Source organism: Felis catus, chromosome D4 (assembly GCF_018350175.1).
Source record: "Felis catus isolate Fca126 chromosome D4, F.catus_Fca126_mat1.0, whole genome shotgun sequence".
Classification (NCBI taxonomy): domain Eukaryota; kingdom Metazoa; phylum Chordata; class Mammalia; order Carnivora; family Felidae; genus Felis; species Felis catus.
Genome location: NC_058380.1, coordinates 58460093 through 58482181, shown reverse-complemented (window position 1 = coordinate 58482181; position 22089 = coordinate 58460093). Strand labels below are relative to the sequence as shown.

Below are 22089 nucleotides of genomic sequence, written 5' to 3'. Positions count from 1 at the left end.
CGTCCGACTTCAGCCAGGTCACGATCTCGCGGTCCGTGAGTTCGAGCCCCGCGTCAGGCTCTGGGCTGATGGCTCAGAGCCTGGAGCCTGTTTCCGATTCTGTGTCTCCCTCTCTCTCTGCCCCTGCCCCGTTCATGCTCTGTCTCTCTCTGTCCCAAAAATAAATAAACGTTGAAAAAAAAAAAATTTAAAAAAAAAAAAACTCAAGCTGGCCATCTGTGCTCCCATAGACACATTCAGGAATGCTCAGAGCAGCACTGCTGGTCATCGTAGGGTTCCTGAAGCTCAGGGGAAGTGGGCAGGGGCACCTTGTGGGCCTTGTGATGGGGCAGCACAGTTTCCTGTGCACTCTTCTTCAAAAATTTTTTTTTTGGATGGTGTGTGTATTGTATGTGTGTGTTGGTGTAGACAACTCAAAGTTGGATATTCTCTAGTCCACGACCACACTGCTTTATAATAAGTGAGCACTCATGTTGTGCTAAGCACTGGTTTTAACTCATTAACCATGTATTAACTCCTTTCATCCCATGTACAGCCCTGTGAAGCGGGGGGGGGGGGGGGTTCTATTATCTTAATTTACAGATGAGGAAACTGAGGAACAAAATGGCTGAGTAACTTCCCCAGGGCCATGCAGCTAGTGAGTGGTCGTGCTGGGATTTGAAGACAGGGTCTTCTGTCTCATTCAAGGAGTGGCCCAAACAATCAGATCCATTGATCCCATTTGGCAGAATGAATGGCTGTGGGCCAAGTCTTCTAAAATACAAGCCTGTTTCCCATGTTTGAACAGATTTACAAATAGCAATCCCTTTTAACCAGCTACTTGATTTGGTTATCTTGGCATAGATTTCATCTTGGAAGGTACAGGAGGCAGCATTGATCATAGCTAGTTGTCCAAAGGCAGTTTTATTGCCTTTTTTTTAATGACAGAGACGGAAGTGTGGCTACACCTGTCCCCAGTGTCTTCTGGGACCTAACCCGTGTCAGCGCTAACTGGAGGAAAACTCTGAGGTCTCCACCATCTAGATATCTGTGTGTTGGAGCGGATCCAAAACAGTTTTCTAAGGAGATTTCCTGTCCCTGCCACTGCATCTTTGCTCTGTTCACTTCTGCAAGGCTCTGGCCCCAGGCCCCCGCCCAGCCCTTCAGTTTTCATAAGCAAGTTTAGTGTCGCTCCCAGCTGGGTCTGTATTCAGCTGTGGGCAGAATAGCTTCCATCCTGCCACTTGTTAGGAATCAGAGTGCTTCCCGTTGTTATTAGTTTGGCTCAGAGAAGCAATATTTAGGGAGGATTGCTTGGAGAACGTATAATCTTTGAGTCTTCCATTTATTTGAATAATTCCCAGCGCAAGCCATTCAACTGGGTAACTAAACCACACGCATGGTTCCCTTAGAGTTACTGCACTACTCTTTGGGGTGAAGCCTGAATCTGCACAAGGCATATCAATGTTTATTTATTTTTGGGACAGAGAGAGACAGAGCATGAACGGGGGAGGGGCAGAGAGAGAGGGAGACACAGAATCGGAAACAGGCTCCAGGCTCTGAGCCCTCAGCCCAGAGCCCGACGCGGGGCTCGAACTCATGGACCGCGAGATCGTGACCTGGCTGAAGTCGGACGCTTAACCGACTGCGCCACCCAGGCGCCCCTGCACAAGGCATATCCTAAGAAACAACTTCTGGCAACTGTCCCCGGGTCTGGAGGGCATTCACAATTTCTCAGCTTGGTTTTTAGGGAGGGCCCAGGGAGATCCCTGCTTGGTCTAAGAGTCAGTAAGAGAACCTGTGAGCAATGGACAGTTTGTGCCTCATGGACTCTGTGAAGTATCACATCAGCTCTCTCCAGTTGGATGGCAGCGAGGAGGCCCAGATGTGGCCCCTCTTGTCGCAAGTTCAAATGCCTGTAGCCTCAGTCTTGGGTTGGAGTGTGGGCTGTAGAGCCAGACTGTCTGGGTTCAGTCCCAACCCCATCACCTACCAACTGTGTGGTCTCAAGCAGGTTGCCTGGCCTTGCTAAGCCTTAGTTTGTTTACCTACAAAATGGGAGGAGTGAGTTCTTGCTTTATAAGATTGTGTGAGGTTTAAGCGACGATCTCTGGGCGGTGCAGAGCCCGGGCCAAGCATGTCGTACGCTTCACTGTTGGCTCCAGCTGACTACTACTGGTCCCATTCTGTGCTCTCCTCTTGCTTCCCTTTCTGCCCTCTTCGCCTCCTTGTATTTTGTGCATCATTGTGAGCTGCCTTAAATCTTTTCTGCAAAGTGATGAGGTATGAAAGAATGAGTGATTGAATAAAGTTAAAATAACAGTTGCTAATAGGAGCAGTTGTTTGGGGACTCTTTAACTCTTCTCAAAGTCTTTCATGTATCCTCTCTGATTTCATTATGAAAGTTCTCTCGCAGTATTATTTTACCCTGAATCCTCACACAGAGATCCTTAGGCCTTCTCTTCGGGTATTAAATAGCTTGCAGAGATGTGGCTTCTGTGTGTGTGTGTGCGTGTGTGTGTGTGTGAACGTCAAACTAATCCACAAATCCTCAGCAATGTCTTCAGTAGAGCTGAAGGAAGCATGGAGCATCAGCTTTATCTCACCATGAAGTTCTGATTTTTGAAAGAAATGTTGCATGGTAAAACTCCGGGCTCATGTTCTGGAGGCCAGGCGTAACCATTTGAAATGAGGGATAGAAGAGGACGGGACATGGATTGGATGCTGGGAGCCAGCCAGACACTGGGAAAGGTCTGGGGACCTCAGACTCCCCCTGTCTACCAGAGCTTACCCTCAGGCTGTGTCTACCTCAGGGCAGTGTCCCTGGGGTGGTATATTCAGTCATCCTCCAGACAAACCAGAGATCCACAAGGCAAGATGATCCTGCTCATGTCAGGGGGGGGGGGGGGGGGGGGGAAGAGTGCGAACCAGTTGAGGTGGGGAATGGTGGGACTGAAATGGAGAAGAATAGATGGGTTTGGCTGAGATGGCACGTGCGGTGGAGGAGGGGAAGCCTAAGGACAGGGAAGGCCCTGCGTGGGGGGAACCGAGGGCTGGCTGCAGAGGAGGAGGCTGGGAGAGAAAGGTCAGTGGGTGTTCCACTCCTTCAGGAGAGGCCAGGACACTTGCAGGAATCCCCACTTCCCTGGGGTAGAGTTCGCGGTCCTGAAGGTAGCTGTCCAGCCACTAGGCCCTGCCTGTTGGCCGGGACTTCTTGTGGCAACCCGTGCTACTGTGCCCACGCACTCTGGGGGAGAAGCCAGCCTTTGCTAGCAGCTTCTCTGCCTAAAGCTCTGCCCCAGCATCAGCGACTGCAGCTGCGTGATCTCATTTACAGTTTTATTGTGTGACCATGGGAGACTCACTCCATAACTCCTTCCTTTAAAAAAAATTTTTTTTAATGTTTATTCTTGAGAAAGAGAGAGAGACAGAGTGTGAGAGGAGGAAGGGGAGAGAGAGAGGGAGACACAGAATCTGAAGCAGGCTTCAGGCTCTGAGCCATCAGCACAGAGCCTGACGCTGGGCTGGAACCCATGAACCACAAGGTCAGGACCTGAGCCGAAGTCAGACAATTAACCGGCTGAGCCACCCAGGCGCCCCTATAACTCCTTCCTTTTGAACATAAATGGTAGAATTCTATATGCACCGTTCAATTCGATTTTATTTCTTAGAGATTGTTCCCTATCAATCGAGTGCTGCTCCATTCTTTTTAACAGCTACATAGTATTCCACTGTATGGAATATCATAATTTATACAACAAGTCACCTGTTGGTCACTTTCAATCTTTTTCATTTTCCAAAAAGTCTGCCTTGAGCATCCTCTCCACATTTATTTTTGCACAGGTGGGGACTATGTCTGCAGGATAAACTCCCAGAAGTGGAAAGGCCAGATCAGCGTGTGTGTGTATGTGCTGTGAATTTTGAAAAATACAGCCTCTATTCCCCAAAGAGGTTCATCCCCTGAAGTGAGACCTGTTTCCCCAGTCTGCCTACATAGTGTAGCATCAGCATCTTGAATCATTGCTAATCTGTTTTTTAAAATGTTTATTTATTTTTGAGAGAGAGAGAGCACAGGTGAGCGTGGATGAGGCAGAAAGAGAGGGAGATAGAGGATCTGAAGGCTGCACCACACTGTCAGCACAGAGCCCGATGTGGGGCTCGAACCCATGAACTGTGAGACCATGCCCTTAGCCAAAGCAGGACGCTTAACCAACTGAGCCACCCAGGTGCCCCTTATTGCTAATCTTATAAATGAAAAAGACATTATGGCTTTAATTTAATTTCTCTTATTATGAGTAAGGTCTGGCCTTTTTTTTTTTTTTTACACATACTTTTATTTTGGAATAATTTTTAAATTTAGAAAATTTGTAAAGGTGGTACAGAGAGTTCCCATAAACTTTTCACCCCATTTCCCCTGTCATTAACACCTTATATAACCATGGTTCATTTGCCAAAACAAAGAAACCAACATTGGTTTCTACTAATAGCTAAACTCCAGACTTTATTTGGCTTTTGAGCAGTTTTCACACTGGTGAGCGCAAGGTAAATGTGTAAGCTGAAGGTGGCGTTGCAGATGCCAGAGCCACTACCCTACCCAGAGGCTGTGGGTGACCGTGATTTACATCATTCCCTGCACAGTGCAGCCCACAGCCCAGGCCTCTGAGCTGGAAAGGCAGACTCAGTGGAGAAATGATTGCTGTTTCTCTAAGTTCCTCTGGGAGAGAAATGCAGTTATTGTTAAATCACCGCATTGGCTCTTTTTTGCAGCATTTCCATAGCTCTTGGTATTCAGGTAGAGGGAATAGCATGTGCCAAGGCATAGCGGTATGAAACTTCACCAGCTTTAAAGACCCCAGGACACAGGGCACCTGGGTGGCTCAGTCGGTTAAGTGTCCGACTTCAGCTCAGGTCATGACCTCACGGTTTGTGAGTTCAAGCCCCGCGTCAGGCTCTGTGATGACAGCTCGAGCCTGGAGTCTGCCTTTGATTCTGTGTCTCCCTCTCAGCTCCTTCCCCACTGGCACTCTGTCTGTCTGTCTCTCTCTCTCTCAAAAATAAGTAAACATTTAAAAAAACAAAAAACAAACCCAGGACACAAGCGGTCCTTCTTGTCTAGTGAAATTAACACAGTACAGAGAAGGCTTGAGCTAACAACTCCATGTCAGTCCCTTCTCTCCCCTCCCAGAGGCCACGCTGTGGTTGCTTTGGTGTGTATCCTGTCCGAACTTTTCTGGAAAGGTGAGATTTTCAGGGTGCTAGCAGTGAAAAGAAAGTCCTTTCCCCACTCTTTTCCCCCCTCCCCCAGTTCCCCTCCTGGGAGGCAACCACTGTTACCAGTGGGGGTGGCTGGCGATGACCACGGGCAGACCTTGGGAACTCTCCTCTTCTTTTTTTGTTAATGTTCGTCCCTCCCATGCAGATAGCACTTCACACTAATAGCCAGCTTCATGGCGCGACCCATTTCAGTCTTCTGGCCTCTCCAGGGGGTGGGCGGGACCGTCCTATCAAGCTCTCCTTGGACACACTAGAGGAAGCTGAGGCCAGGAGCCGGGGTGGGGGGTGGGAGGGGGTAGCTTGTCCCAAACCCCAAGTCGCACAGCTAGTAAGAGGCAGAGTTGTTCCGCAACTTAGTTCTGTTGTCACTTCCTGAAAAATAGCAGTAGTACCAGAAATGATGATAGCAAAGCTTGATCGGGTGCTAGGAGCTGTGTACACGTGACCTCAGTCACATGTAACCCTCAGAACAACTCTGTGAGCTACATACTGCTCTTGGGCTGGTTCCGCAGGTGAGGAAGCTGGGCTGCGGGTGAGGCAGGTGGTTTGGGGTGGTGGAACTGGGGTCCTAAGTCAGTTGTGTCTGCCCCCCCCCCCCCATTCCCCGCCAGAGTCTGTAGGCTTCGCTGCTCTGGCCCTATGCCCTCCTCAGCCCACAGCTGCCTGATAGCACAGCTTAGAGTTTACTGGGCATTTTCACTGTCACACTCATCAGATCAGTGGGACCAGTGCTTCTGTGCAGTTCCTGCCTTAATTTCCCCTGGGCAAGTGCCTCCATCTATCTCCCCTTACCCTGTTTTCAGGGCTTTCCGTATCTGCTCACCACCTGAGCCCAGGTACTATCTTCTCCTCTCCTTACTCCTCCTCCTCCTCCTCCTCCTCTTCTTCTTCTTCTTCTTCTTCTTCTTCTTCTTCTTCTTCTTTTAAAGTTTATTCATTTATTTATTTTGAGAGAGGCAGAGAGAGAGGGAGACAGAGGATCTGAAGCAGGCTCTGTGCTGACAGCAGAGAGCCTGATGTGGGGCTTGAACTCATGAGCCGTGAGATGATGACTTGAGCCAAAGTCAGACCCTTAACCTACTGAAACCCCACCCCCACGTGCCCCTCTTTGCACTTCTTTAGGATATTTCCTGAGCACCTGCTGGGTGCCAGGTGGTAGTCTAGGTAAAGCAGAAAGGACAAGAATGAAGAATGGCTGCCCTCAGGGAGCTTCTATTCTCCTGGAAGAAGACGGCTTCTGCCCTGAGGCCTACATGCTTCTGCAGGCCCAAAGCCAAATCTACCAGGGCCAGCTCAGAGCACCCTGCCTTCTTGCCATTTACTGGGACAGCAGCACATCCTGGTGTTTGTTCTAGAGGCCCCAAATGTTTCCCACTCAAGACAGGCCTTCCTCCTCCAGTTGCCCCGGGGAAGTCGCTGCAGGCTCTGTACGGTCCCCTGGCTGCTCCTGGGGATCACGTGCCCGTGTGATTTACCGCGCCTCACAGCGCCACATGTCTTTAAAATTACAGTGCCCATTTCCTGCTGAAATAATTTCCACAAAGAGTGGCTCCTATTACCGCAAGAGGCGTGCAGACGTCATGATTTATTATTATTTATGGTCCCAAGGCCTTGTTTATGCAAGACGGGTTAGGTGCGTGCGATAGAAATGCCATTATGCAAATGACATTGAATGTCCTTACTGCGCCTAAATAATTTCTGTGTTGGACGATTAAACCTCATCTGTTATTGATATGGGCTGCAGTCGGGCTATTACAGAGTCCCAACAGTACTTACTCCCAGTAATGGGAAAATTGAGACAGAGACACCAACACAATTGCCTCAAGTGTGCCGTGATGGTCAGGAAGGAGTACATCTCCGAGGCCCACGCAGAGGGAGCCTGCGGACCCCTCTGGATAAATACGAAAGGCAGCGCCCAGCAATAAATCAAGCCCCAGGTTTGAGTGGGTGCCTTGGAGGATTTGCGGCCTTCCAGTTGTGTGATTTAGCTATTTGATTTAGCCAGGGGACTAGGCAGGCCCACACCCCCGAGTGCCGGGGTTCCCTCTGCTGAGGGAGCCGCCAGCGTGGAGGGGAGGGTGCAGGGGAGGAAGGTGGCCGCTGGCGACACCACCGGGCATCCAATCTGCTGCGCCAACGCCACCGGCCGCCTGCCGCCCAGCCCCTGCGCACAACCGCCTGCCTTCGAGAGCTCTCTCTCGCTCTTGCTCTTTCTTTTTTTTTTTTTTTTTGACACAGCTGTGAAGTCCCATTTTGATCAGTGTTGATAGCTTATGAATTCCAAAATTGACAAAATTTACAGAAAAATGAGGATAATCCATCTTCCTTAGCAGCCTGTCAGGAGCTGGCCATACTTCATAATCTCCAATTACAGATGCTATTTTCCGACATTTACATGCAGATATTAGAACCAAATGAAAATGAGAAACAAAGAGAGAATGGAAATGCAGCTATTTATATGTATAAAAGACAAACAGGTAAATTCAAGACATTTAGATTGGATTTGGGGTCCCTTTAGGAGGCTGGAAAGAGACAGCCCTGAACACGTGGGGTTTCAGAATAAAATGGTGAGACACGTGGCCTCGTCAGGCCTGCCCATGGTCTGGCAGTCTGGGTTAAAAATGGGTGAGCTCCACTGGGTCAGCTGGGGATGCTTGATTTGGGTGGGGGCACGTAGGGCATCCCTCAGGGTTTTGAGGGGGCTCTGGGGATCACCCATAGCTCATGCTAAGCCATCAAGTCCACACGTATTTCACAAATGAGTGAGTTTAGACCCTTCAACGTTCGTTTTTAAGAAATGGCGTGTGTATTGCAGTGGGGAGGCAGGAAATGCCACTGGAGTCCGCTCTCTCTCCTGGGCAAATTTCAAAAAGTTGGCGCATCCTGGTGACCAGTGCATCAACTGCTCCTGAGTAGGAGACGTGTGAAGGTACCACTGCCTGTCAGAAGGGCTCTGGCCAGGTGCACCAGGATTTGCACCAATAAACTTCTAAAATGGGATATAAATAATAAAATTAATGGGGAGAGAAAGAGTTCTGATATATGGATCATCCGCTCCCTTCTCGAGGCTAATCTGGCTGAGGGAGGAGGGTCTGGGAGGAGGCTTTGTAATGAAAATGTTCTTCCCATAAAATTGAAGGGAAGAACAGCCTTGTTGCCCTCGCAGCTGTATGTGGCACTGGCTTCTGGAAAGCCGGGGATATTAATTAGCACTGCTTTGGATTAAACTCTCCCAACCATGTCGGATGGTACGATTTTTTCTCTTTGTGAGCTTGACACGGATTGCGAGGAGAAGTCTGCCCGGGTTTTCCCAGCTTACTATTATTGCTGAAGTTTTCTTTTATTTGGGGATCAAACCTCTTCCTCTCCCAGAAATGAAAATGAGGTATTTCAGGGTTTTCCAGGGCAGTTGGGCAGAGAGAGGCTGTTTTGTTGGAGCAGGCAGAGGAGGTAGAGATGGTTGGACGGGGAGAGGTGCCTTGAAAGCTTTTGTTTGTGTGAAGCCTGTTCCTAGCCAGCAGTTTTATATTATTTGAGGTTTGATTTGTGGGAGAGAGGCGAAGGAAATAAGACCAGGAGGCTAAATTTAATGTATATCTGTGTAACAGAGAGAAAAAGGAATTGTTAAAAATCAAACTCCAACCAAGCTCTCAGAAGTGTGTTTGTTTACACGTCCAGTCTCAAGGCCAAGGGCTTGCTTATTTAAGTAAATTATAGGTATTAACGCAGAAGAATGATTATTATGCTTTGTTTCCAGGTACAAAATGCAAGATTTGTGAAATTAACACACAACTGCAAAATGCGAACCTATTTTCAATAATTAAAAGCGAAGCTCTGAGTTAACCTTGATAAAAAGGCAAATAAATAGAATCACTGTTGTCACTGTGTTAGTTTTTTTTCTATCATCTACATGAGCTAAAATTTGGCTTCGGACATAATAGCTAAAACCTAAGCCTAATGTCTCCTGCCTTCGGTTTCTGATCTCTCTAAAAGCCAGATTACCTTCCGTAAAGAACACAGTGCCTGGGCCAAGCAGTCAGATGCTTGATTTTTCCTTAACAGTATTGGCAATGTCACGTTTCTGTTTGTTTCTCTATTGTTTCCCACTGATGTTAAGATTAATTGCTAATTCTGACATATAAATCTGAGCATGGCTGTCCTCTGAGTCTAAGTGGGGAAAAGAAAGAATAAAGTTAATGGCGTCTGTGGCTGAACCCATCTGGAAACGTTTCCTGCGGGAGGTCATCCTTGAGCCAGGGTTTCAAGGGGTGGATAGACAAGGATCGACAGAGAGGAAGGGAAAGGGTACTCAGGGAGGGGGAATGTCAAGACCAGGTAGGTGTCTGAAAGGACTGGAGCGTGTGGAACCATCCCTGGTCTAAGAGTTGGCATCTCACTCCCTGGGCCCCAGCACCTCCTCATGAGGCACTCGGAGTCATGGACAGAACCTAGTCTGACATCCCCCCTCCCCCCCCAGCTCACTTGACTCCCCTGCCCTGTGTTCTCTCATCTGTCCCAGGATGGGGTTGATGACAGTTGGCAGAGAGGTGGTACATAGAACTTTAAGATCTTGGACTTGGGGTCTCACTGCTAGGGGGTGATTGGGTGTGCCTCACTTTCATCATCTGCGGAAGGGGGGATAATAATATCCACAGGGTTGTTGTAAGGATGAGATAAATGAATGTGTTTTAACACCTAGAATCACACCTGATGTGTAGCAAGCATCCAGGGAAGTCCTGTTATTCTGACTGTTATGAAAAGCATGTAAGAGCTTAGGTGAGAGCCGGTATAGGCTTCAGACTTGCAAACCAAGGGGTCTTGGTCTTCTCAGCCTTTTTTTTCTTTTTTTTCCTGGTGCTTCTCTTGCATGGTTTCTGTTTGGCCCTTGAAAACCTTGGTGACAGAGAGGGCACTCCCTCCCAAGACTGCCTGTGTTTGCTTTTGCAGAATATCACCCTTTAGAAAGTTCTGTCTGATAGGGAGCAGATGGGGTGGAGAGGTGGCCTCTGGCCTGGGGAGTGTGTGTGTGCGTGTGTGTGTGTGTGCATGCACCTGTGTCACCACTCAGCAGCAGCAGGACAGAGGTGGTGGTGGTGGGCAGGGGCATCCAGGCCTACCTCCCTGCCCCCACCCTATTGATCTTGCAGTCCAGAGGGAAATCTCCTTTCTTTATGGCCCCAAGATAACCTCTCTCCTCCTGCAGCTGGGAAATCAGTCGAAAGAAAGTGCACTATGAGCATCTCGAGGTGCCCCCTCCACTCTCATACCAGGTACTTTAGGATGGGGGGAGGGTTCCCTTTGCATGCCCCCGTTCAGGGCCCTCGCTAGCCAATAGACCTGCATTCCTTTGGGGGGTAATGGGTCTCTCTGCCCTGCTCCCTTCCTAGCCCTGTAGCAGAGTGGGACATTGAGCCCCGCCCCCTGCCCCCCCCAGGCCCCCCGCCCCCGCCCGCCCCCCCACGCCATGGACCACCTGGGAGAAGTCCATGAGATTTGGCTGCCTAAAGATGGAGCTCTGATTTGGGAACTCTCTCTCTTCTTCTTCATGTCAGGATCTGGAGCTGCTCATCACACAGATAGGCAGAGCCTGAGCAGGACCTGGGGCTCCCAGGTCAGGGTGTCCTCTTCCTTCCTCCCCTGAATGATTCCCCTCCCTCCCTCCTTCTCTTCTTTCCTTCCTTCCTTCCTTCCTTCCTTCCTTCCTTCCTTCCTTCCTCCCTTCCTCCCTCCTTCCCTTCCTTCCTTCCTTCCTTCCTTCCTTCCTTCCTTCCTTCCTTCCTTCCCCCTACACTACATCTTCTTATCGCTTAGGAGGCCTTGACCCCTGGATCCTGGCTCTCATATCCCAGAAGTGGAGCTTAGTGCTCCAAGCCTTGTCATTTTTTTCTTGCATTTGGGAAGGCAAGAGCTGGAATGCTCTGAGCCCAGGGCCTTCTCTTCCCCCTCTTCTGGCAGGACTCTTAAGGTTCAGGGTGAGCCGTAGATTCGTTTGCCCCTTCTCTCCCTCTCTTGCTCAGTTTCACTCAGGATAGGTCCTATCTGAGTGACAGAGAGGGCACTCCCTCTGCCTACTGGTGGGATCCAGCTTCAAACCAGGCCAGAAGGCTGCCTATAGGCATCTCAGTGGGGAAGCAGACGGGGTCCCAAATTACTAGGATAAAGTAGCATGGAATGAATGTCCTAAAGGAAGTGCAGGGAAAATGCCTTGGGAATTCAGAGAAGGAAATGATCTATTTCAACCAAAAGCCTAAGGAAAGCATCAGAAGCAGATGCCATTTGATCTTGACCTTAGAGGACAAGGATTTAGACTGGGGTGGGGATGGGAAGACCCTGTGAGCAAAGGTATTGGGTGCAGTGACCTGGACTTTGAGGGATTAGTGTGTGCAGTGTGGTTGGAGTAGAGGACGCTGTTTTGGAAGTCGGGTGGATTGGAGTTGAAGCTGGAAAGGTCCGTTGGAATTTGGATTGGGGCTGGTATGGTTCAGCTCAATATTAGCTGGAGGCAGCGTGAAGCCAGAGAGAGTTTATAAGCATAGAGCATTCTGGTTGCAAATAGCACAGTGGTTAGAGGCGGGAGAAAAGGAACACTGAAAAAAAATCATCTACACAATCGCTTTCCATTTCTAATGAACTTGTAGTGAGCCCTGAGTTGATTGAGAACAGCGTGAGTCAGCCAGGTGATGAGGTCACCAGAAGAGCAGAAGGAAGCTTCTTATGCCCCAGTCAGAGAGAACATGTCCAGAAGGGGGAGTGGACGACTGTGAGCCCTGCATTGGACCCAGGAGGGAGGGATGCTGCCACCCGTGGCCCGAGAGGACATTTGTTGGGACTGGAGCCCCAAGACCAGTGTACGGAGGCCTAAAGGGACAGTTTTAACACTTCCTCAAGGCTGAGCTGGGTGGCCTTGGAGTGGTTGCCTCAGGAAGCAGTGAGTTCTCCATCACTAGTGGGTTTCAAGCATCAGATAAAAGATCGGCCTTTGTCGTAATTCCCGAGCTCCTTTGGGCCCTGAGATTTGGGGCCCATAAAATTCTCTAAGTGGTCAGGGAGGAAATAGGGGACCTCCCGGTTAGTCACTGCTGGGAAAGTTTCTCTCAGACAGAAACTACAGTATCTCATTTCAACCCCCTCCCTGGGGCTTTCCCTGCTACTCCACGTCACTGGGAGTGCGTCGTGGGGGGTGTGCCGGCAGGCTGCGAACAGAATAAGGAGAGATGAGTCAGTTACATTTCGCAGGTCTCTTCTTGGAAGCCCCTTGATTTCACTGCAATCCATTGTGGCGCAAGCACGGGCACAGAGCTGGAGAGCCAAATGAATAGAGGGCATGTCTCACCCACGCCCTAGTACTTTCTGATAAATAAAAGCACCCTGAGATCACTTATCCTCTCGGTGACCCTGGGAAGCACCTCTGGTACTATCGGCAGAGCTGGGCCAGGGTACCTGTCCCAGTTCATTTGGTTCCACGGGCATTTATGTCACATCTGTTCAGAGCTGGGCACTGGGCCAGGAGCTGTTGTCACTAAGATGAGGGAGACATAGTTCTATCCTCATGAAGTTCACACTCTAGTTGGGGCATGAGGGCCCTAAATAATTAGGTGTATGATGCAAAGTGATAAGGGTGGTGACAGAGGTATGACCACTTTGGTGTTCTAGGAACACACAAGAGGGGAAATCGGGAAAAGCTTCCTGGAAGGGGCAGGTCATTCAGAATCCTCGGCAGTTTGTTCCCTCAGTCAATACTAACAGTACCAGTGTAGGTTACGGAGTACTCTTGAAAGCATCATTTATGTTCGCTTATAGCAAACATTTTTTAAAAGTTTAATTCATCTTTATTTTTTTTTAACTTTATTTATTTTGAGAGAGAGTGCACGTGAGAGTGGGGGAGGGGCAGAGAGACCAGGAGGGAGAATCCCAAGCAAACTCTGTGCTGTCAGCCCAGAGCCGGACACAGGGCTCAAACCCACGAACCATGAGATCATGACCTGAGCCGAAATCAAGAGTCGGATGCTTAACCTACCGAACCACCCAGGTGCCCCAGAAGTTGAATTCATCTTTATTAGGTTTAGTGGGGATGGAATGCTAAAACTTTGTTTTTTATTTTTTACTCTTTTTTAAATTAAATTTTGATTTTGAGATTATTGTAGGTCCACGTGCACTTATAAGAAATAACACAGAAGGATTCTGTATACCCTTTTCCAGTCTCTCCCCGTGATAAAATCTTGGAAAGCTATAGTACAATATCACATCGGGATAGTGGTGTTGAGAGACTTAAGATACAGAACAGTACCCCCAACACGGGATCCCTCCTATTGCCCTCTTTGGCATTTTTCAAGTGTTTGTTTACACGTCTGGCCCCGAGGAATCAAAAAATGAGAATAAAAAGGACTGCCCTCAAGGCCTTGACACTCTTATCACCTACCTTGTGCCTTCTCACAACCTTGTGAGGAAGGTCATATATCCTCATGTAACACATGAGAAAAGGGACCGAGAACGTGCCTGGTCTGGTTCCACATAGCACGAACTTGGCCCATCTTCCTGGATCCAGGGCTGGTGGGCTTCCTAGGCCATATTCTTCCCCTGATGACTGCCAGGCATCTGGATTCAGGGACCTGGGTAGAATGGGCGACGCCTTCACTGACCCATAGAATGTGGGCTAAGCCTGACCTCAGCCACGTCAAGGTGAAACCCAATGCACACGGTGAGGACCACACCTGTGTGGAGCACAGACCCTGGGTGAGGCCTCAAAGGCAGAGCGGCCCTGACAGTTCTGGTCCATCTCCCTCATTTGACAGCTGGAGTCACTGAGACCTAGAGTAGGGCGGGGTCTGCCTCAGGTCGAACGGGAGTCCAAGGCAGTGTCCGGTCTCCAGGCTCCCTGCCAATTGGTCTGATCCACTATAATCAAGACAGAACTATTCCTTAACATGTGTTGTGCAGGTGCAGTTTTTGTGTGCCCAGGTTTAAAAGTGTGAAACCTTCCTCCTCCATGCTTGCAGACTCAGAGCTCTCTCCCTAGCTGGAGGAGTGGAGTTCAGCCTGTAGGTGGGGCACTGTAGAGAGGAGGATGTCCCCCTGCAAGTGTGTGAGCTTTCTCCTCAGGGCTGGTAGTAAAGTCTTCTCTAATCCCAACTCCGCTTCTGGGGTAACGGGCCAGCACTGAGCTTGGAGCTGGCACACCTGGGCTCCCCTCTCTGAGCCCCGTCCCTGTGTCTGCCCGCACCCCAGGATTCCCAAGGACGTAATGGGCCTGTAGGGACTTTGCAGGCTGGAAAGGGCCAGGCACACCGGAAGCCTTGTGCTTCCTGTGTTTGGAACCTTGGAGTCCCTGAAGATGGAGAAGGAACAGACTTCAAGAGAGCAAATTCCTGGCCGTTTCCTCATCCTCTGGGTGCTCTCATTATTCTGCAGGTGTTTGTTGGACAGCTGATGGGTGCTGGCAAGTGGGGTCATGACTCAAATACGTGCTATTTTGGGTTTTTGACTTTAATTATGGAGAATTTCAAAAGTAGACAAAATAGTCTAATTAACCTATAAGCATCCTGCCCCTGGATTCAACGATTCTCGACTCATGGCTAGACCTGTTCCATAGGTACCCCCACTTCTCCCCACACTCTGCTTTATTTTGTAACAGCTTGATTGAATTTGAATTTTTATATCATAAGATTCACTCAGTTGAAGTATACAAGTCAGCGATTTTTAGTAATTTATGGAGCTGTGTCACCAACACCAACAGCCCGGTTTTAGAACAACCCTGTCACTCCAAGGAGATCCCTTGTGTGCATTCATAATCAACCCCTGTTCTCGGGCCAGCTCTAGCTGACCCCTGCTCTGCTTTCTGTGGCTGTAGCTCTGTCAGTTCTGGACGTCCCACTTAGCATCTGGCGTCTTTCACGTAGCATGCTTCTGAGGCTCACCTGTATCGTCGCATGCCTCAGAGCCTCGTTCCTTTTTACTGCTGAGCAGTACTCCGCTGCATAGAGAGACCACATTTATCCATTGCGTACATAGGCCACTGCAGCGAACTCTCTTAGTTTTATTTTGAAGCAAACTCCAGACATCGTTTCGCTTTATCTGCAAATGTTTTAGAATGACTTGAAAAGATGAGGCCTGGGGCGCCTGGGTGGTTCAGTCGGTGAAGCTTCCGACTTTGGCTCAGGTCATGATCTCATGGCTCTTTAGTACGAGCCCCGTGTCAGGCTCTGTGCTGACAGCTCAGAGCCGGGAGCCTGTTTCAGATTCTGTGTCTCCCTCTCTCACTGCGCCTCCCCTGCTCATGCTCTGTCTCTTTCTCTCTCTCTCAAAAATAAACATCAAAAAAATAAATAAATAAATAAATGAAAATAAATAATAAAAGATGAGGCCTTAACAAGCATAATAACCATGACTCCATGATCACATCTAAAAAGTTAGCAAATCTGTAATGTCCTCAAATATTTCAAATACACAGTTTGTGTTTGCATTTACAATAGTTTCGTAATATGTCATAATAATTCTTTCACAGCTGTATTTTTTACAGTTTATTTGTTGGAATCAGGGTCCACACTGCGACCCACTGATACGTGTCAAGTCTTCTGTAACCTATAAGATTCCCTCCATCTCTCTTTTCTTGCCTTGGAATTCATCTGTTGAACAGGGCACCCACACCTTGTCATGTGGCCAGTTACAGAGGCAAAGAGCATCGGTGGTGGCAGGGGGAGTGGAGATCACGTGCACGTCCTCAGGCAGCTGGGGAGGCAGAGGCCCGGGAAGGGAGACACCTGCCCCCAGGGCCGGGCTCCACCCCAGCTGCCTTAGGCATCCAGACCCCTCTGTCTCCTCAATCTCAGGTCATCGGGCCAGGCCCTGAGGACACACCTCCCCCACTCCAGCTTGTGCCCTCCTCTGGGAAGGTGTGTAGGTGGGCAGGTGTGTGGTCCCACAGGCTGGGAGCAGTTGGCCTGGCACTGGCCCAGCTGCCGAGGCCATCTGAAGCTCGGCAGCGAGCCTGGAGGAGCTCAGCAGGTGACGGGGAAGCCTCTCTGGCCGAGGTAGCCACCGGAGGTAGCCAGCCCTGCAGCCTTGTCCCCATGCCCTGCCCTTCTTCGTGCTGCCCTCCTTCTCACGTGTCTGTGTTTCTTCTCTCCTCCATGCTATGGCAGTGGTGCCCCGTGCTGATGAGACAATACTTGGTGCAGCCCCAGGCAGTCCTTTTCCAGGTAATTTCCTAGGGACCCGAATGACGCCCAGCACCCACGTTCCGGGAGCACGTGCCTCCTGGAGTCCCCTTTAGGATTCCTTATCCCTTGTGGTGCTTAGCTTCCAAAGTGCCGTCCCTGTCCTTATCCTTCAGATCCTCGTGCTCGCCCTGGCAGGCAGGCAGCAAGGGGTTCGACTGAAATCTCCTTTTATTAATGAGGACAAGGAGGCTCCGAGAGCTGGCCTGGCCTGCCTCAGGTCACACAGGTGAGAAAGAGGCAGCGCTGGGGGGAGAGCCCTGTGTTATCGCTCCTAGTTCACTGTTCTTTCTACCACAGGGTCAAAGGCTATGAGTGATACAGATAAACATGAGCTGAGGAAGTCCACTCCCCTCCCCGAACCTCAGTTTTTCCAGGTTGGGGAAGATGACCCTGAGTATCCGTCTGGCTCAGACACGGGAGTGTGTAAGACTTTCCATCATCTGGAGCACGGTGTCCGCTGTGAGGAGGGTGTGCATCCCTGGCGGGCTTGACCTTGAGCCCTCCCAAGAATCTGTGGCAGCAGGCAGAGAGTTTTATCCCAGTTGGTTGCCTTGGAGTGGACAGTCTGTGAATTGCCGACTTCGGTTCATTTATCTTTCTGGGTCATAGTCAAGGATGGCACCAGGGGGCCCTGGTGGGAAGGGAGCAGAAGCCCAAAATAATACTCTAAGAAAGAACCCTAAGAGCTCAGAGAAGTTGGAAATGTGGGACGCAGCTGTTGCCTTGTGACTGTCAGTGGTGGGGAGGAGAGCAGAGCTATGTTGCCAATGTAGGCGCACCAGCACACTTCCGCGCATGTGACTGCCCTTGTTCAGTCATCTTCAGCCCTTGGCTTCCCAAATGACTATGAGAAATAGAAGTAAATTGTCACTGTTCCCAGAGGCACCAACAATGCCTTCTCTCTTCTCTTTTTCTCTCCTGATCTTCCTTTTTTTCTTTTTCTGTCATTCTTTCTACCACTCCCAGCCTCCATTTTCACAAAGGACTTGAGGTGTCCTGAAAAATAAACAATTACATGTATCTAAATTGGTAAGTTAAGGCTGAAAAGAAAGTTCAGAAATTATGTAGTGAAAAAGGGAAGATCATAACACCAGGTGCAAGCAATGATGTGGTTGTGGTGGTTTAACACTGAAATAGACTGAGCTTCCTGGCAGCCAATGCAAAAAGGGATATATAGTGGTTTCCAGTGTTCCTGTTGTTCAGCGACAGGCAGGTTAACCATTTATCAGGAGAAAAAACTGGCTTCTGGGGTACTGAATTGCAGGAGGGATTGGCAAGGACTTTGAATATTCAGTGGCAGTGTCTTCGGAGGTTAACAATTTTTTTTTTTGTATGGTGCTTCTGTTTCCTCTAACAAATGTTGAATGCCTGATATGTTATCACAGATGAGTGAAAGCACTTCCCCAGAGCGTTTAAGGGTGGACAAGGGCATTGTTTTCTGGTCACCTGACTTGATGAGGGGAGAGGTGGGAGGGGGGCAGGGGAAGGTTGACATATCACTTGGAGTTCTTGTTGAAATACTTCTCAGTTAATTTTGGAGTGTTGTGTTTGATGTCATGCTACTGGATCATATATTCATTCATTCATTCAAAAAGCACTTCAGGGGCTCTAGGGATGTTCCATGCTCTCAAGGCAACCTAGAAAGAGATAGACAAACAGCCATTAAACATGGTGAAAAGTGATCATGGAGGTTTGTGGAAAATGCCATCAAGTGTGGAAGCATAGACAAGGGAGTCATGATTTCATTGTAGCATGTGGGACCCAGGAATGGCCTCACTGAGGAGGTGACATTAGAGCTGGGTCTTGTGGACAGTGTAGGAGTTCTGTAAGTGGCTGAGTGACACAAGTCCTCCGGGCAGAGGCAGGCTGTAGAGCAGCCACTGTAACAAAGAAGCAGGAGACTGGAGAGAGTGCAGCTTCCTTTCAAAATCATAGCAGCTCAAAGGGACAGGCAGTGACGAGGACTTAGGGAAAAAGTACACACCAACCTAAATGGCAGCATCCCCTGGCTCGTACAGGAGCAGGGTGAGCACTGTGAATCCCACCAAAGAGGAGAGACTAGGCAGGGGGCAAGACCTGCAAGGTGGTGGTGGTAGGAGGGACAGTTGGCAAAGGGCTGCTGAGGGCCGGTTTCTAAGTCCCCTGTCCCCAGAATCCCCACTCTTTAGGGACATTCACTTTACCTTCTGGCAGCCAGTGGTGGTTGGGAGACTGGATTTTGAGACCTCCTAGCACATGTGTAACACAAGTTAAAGATTTGGTGTCTTGGAAAGGTGATCCAAACTCAACTGTCAAAGTGACCGGGCAAACTTTTTGTAAAATGCTTTTTAGTTTATTTAGTTTTGAGAGAGAGAACAAGCCGGGGGGTGGGGTGGGCAGAAAGAGAGGGAGAGAGAGAATCCCAAGCAGGCTCTGCGATGTCAGAGCAGAGCCCGACGTGGGGCTCGAGCTCATGGAACTGTGAGATCATGACCTGAGCCAAAACCAAGGGTCAGACGCTCAACCGACTGAGCCACCCTGGCGCCCAGTGACCGGGCAAACTCTGACAATGAATTTATGGACTAAAACAAAATCAAATAGCAAAAAGACCCTTCCAACGGGACATCAAAGAAATGAAGAAATATCCCTATTGGCCACCCTCTTGCAATTTTCTGAAACTCAGGTTGGGCTCTGCTTTCTTGGGGGAAATAAAGGCTCTCCCTTGCAGACCCAGCTGCCCAGCCTGGCATCTAGGAAGGGTAGGTCTGGCAGTGGGGTGGGGAGGGGCGCAGGGATGCTGACTCTTCATTGGGATTGCTGCCTGGACTGCCTAAAGGTCACTCATTCATTTGTTCATCCATGTGTTCACTGTGCAAACCCTTCGCAGGCGGATCCCAGCTGGACTACCTTTCCGTCTTTACCTCTTCTAGTTTCACTTCCTTCAACTATTGTCATGTGCCCTGTTTCAGACCACTCCTGTCCTCTTCCCTCTGAACCTTTCTTCAGCTCTTATCGGCCTTGAGGGTTCGGGACAGCTCAGACCCAGGCTGAATAAAGCCTGGGCAAGAACACTTTCCTGGCCGCTTCCTGCTCCATGGTCAATTAATGTCTCTGTGTTCCTGCTCCCCTTCGATAAAGCTTCTGGGGCCACATATCTTTTCCCTTGGGGTTTGTGGATGAAAGTCAAAGAGCATGTCTGGGCTTCACATGCATCTTGTGCACAAGAAAGGCTCAATAAATACTGAACATTCATTATGCTCAGGCCTCCACCAGCGCCCTTGGTAACACAGAGAGGAAGGGGCCCTGTCCCCTACCCCAGGGTCCCGGGAACCCTAGAAGACCCCATCTCAGAAGAGACCCTTACAGAAGTGTTTTGACCTCCTGTCTTTGCTCATGGCGATACGCTGAAGGAGCTGTCCAGTGAGCTTTACTTCCAAGGTCCTTTTTCAGCAAATGCCTCATGGCTAATGCCATGACCAAGTGTCCTTCTACAGGGAATGAAGTCTAGACAGTGACCTTTTCCCAACAGCTCCTTCCTGCATAGAATGAAGACTTTGCTGGTCCTGACCTAAAGCAAGAAAGATCTTTTCATCTCCGCTTCTATGTGAAACAAAGATTTATAAAACAGGGCTTCTTCTTTCTGTGTGTGGGAACCTTGGATATTTTTCTGTTCTAGTCCATTCTAATTTCGTTTTTTTTTAAACATTGGCACTAGCAAATTGATTTCACATCTATTTATAGGACAGGACTTACGGTATGGAAATCATTAGAGTAACTGTCAAGACTTTGGAGTCAGATCGATCCAGTTTGGAATCCTGGCTCTGGCACCTAGAAGCCGTGTGACGTTAGGCAATCTACTTCCTTTCTGTAACAAGTCTCAGTTCGTCATCTGTAAAATAGGGATAACATAGAACCTATTCCGTGGAGTTACTGTGAGGATTAAATGGAAGATTCGGGTAAAGCTCCTGACACAGAGCAATTGATCAATAAATGTGAGCTTTTGACGTGATTGTGAAATTATGGTTCTTACTGCCCTGACACCTCGTGGTGAGGCCAGTGGGGCAAAGGCAGGGCTCCTGCCTCCTGAGAAATGGTAGTTAGGAAGGGCTTCCTGGAGGAGGAGGCATTGGATCAGGGTGGCAGGATGACTAGGACCCACCCTGTGGTGAGCATCCCAGAACCACTTGTTTCCTCTTGAAGGGCAGGTTTGTTCCCAAGGATGTTTGCCTGGACCTAGAGCTGACCACGTTAGATGCCTTTGCCTTTCCCATTTAGGTCTCCAATCCACCTGGAATTGATTTTTGTGTCTGGTATAAAGTAAAGATCCAATTTCTTTTTTCCCCCTTGTTTCTGAATGGATAACCAGTTACCCCCGCACTGTTTATTAGAGTCCATCCTTCCCTGCTGATTTGTACATCACCTCTCTCATATATCAAGGTCCCATCTATGCACAGATCAGTTTCTGGACTCGCTTCTGTTTCGTTGATCTATTTATCTGTCCCTGTGCCAATCCTACCCTGTCTTAATTACTACAGCTTTATAGTGATATAGTCGGGGAGGCGTGTCCCTATCATGTCCTTCTGCTGTAGAAGCCTGTGCTCTTCTCTGCATGTTTCCGAATCAGCCTCTGCTGGAGATGCTTGAGAGCCCCAGAGCTCTGGACAGAGCTGTCCTCGGTGAGACTCACGGCAGGGTGCTTGGGCCTGCACCCTCGTGGACTCACCGTTGCCCACTAGATACTTTCTAGTTCAGATGCAGAGAGAAGCACCAGGAATGTGTCTGAGTCTGAGTCCCCTCTGCCTGCCACTTGCTCAGTGGCTCCCCTGGTTCCCTTCCCTGTGGCTCAGTCCTCAGCATCCTCCCCAAGGTGCCTGTGTCTCCTTTCAGAAGGCGGCTTCCTTCCCTGTCCCTGTCTGCCAAGGATGTAACCCTGGACAGACAAGGATGTGCCCTCCATTGCGATGCCAGCGTCCTGGAGGGAATTGCTCATGCCAAGAGTTTGGCATACACAACCAAATTCTTTGGCTTGGGCGTTTGCAGATATTTTCTGTACCCGAAACTAGGCCTGGGGGTTGCGTGGAAGGAAGAGACCTGGAACTCACACTTATAATTTGGTCTGTCTCTGAGTGGGAAGGCCCAGGTTGGCATCTTCTGGAGGCCATTTGACAGTGGCTAGGATGTCAAGGAAATGACTCATCACAAGCTCTGATTTCATGAAACGGCTTAAAGGAAGGAGCATGACCCTGGGCCAAGTGCCCATGGCTGCTGTGGACTTGGTAAATCAGATGTGTGCACCTCACAACGTGCAGCACATAGTTTACATGCTGCCGGAATTCAACACACTTACCAAACTGTGGTTCATTTGGTTTGATGTATTGGATTTTGAGTGAGAGTTTCTGGTGGACTACTCCCTGGACTGGGATTCTGCCCCATTGGCCATGGACAAAGCCCTCTTTGCCTTGGGCCTCAGTTTAGTCATCTGTGAATTGAGAGTTTGGCACGGATGAGGTCTCAAAGTCCTTTTAACCTTGTGTCTGTGATTCTGCATCTGTGGTTTAAGAGCATTGAAATCAGAAACTTTTCTTTCTATCCTCTTGGCAACAAGACTGTTATTTCCGCCTTGCTTTTAGTTACTGATATC

At 49.3% G+C, this 22089-nt stretch overlaps 1 protein-coding gene across 3 annotated transcripts in view; it reads left to right on the top strand.

Moving 5' to 3' along the window:
* Positions 1–22089, top strand: part of PAX5 (paired box 5) — a 194714-nt gene that overhangs the window by 85778 nt on the left and 86847 nt on the right. Inside the window, exon 7 of one of the 3 annotated variants that reach the window (XM_019816199.2) lies at positions 16392–16448. The exons of the other annotated variants lie outside the window; for them this stretch is intronic. Within the exon in view, the coding sequence (XP_019671758.1) occupies positions 16392–16448 (57 nt within the window). The remainder of the gene's footprint in view (positions 1–16391; positions 16449–22089) is intronic. 3 annotated transcript variants of the gene reach the window in all.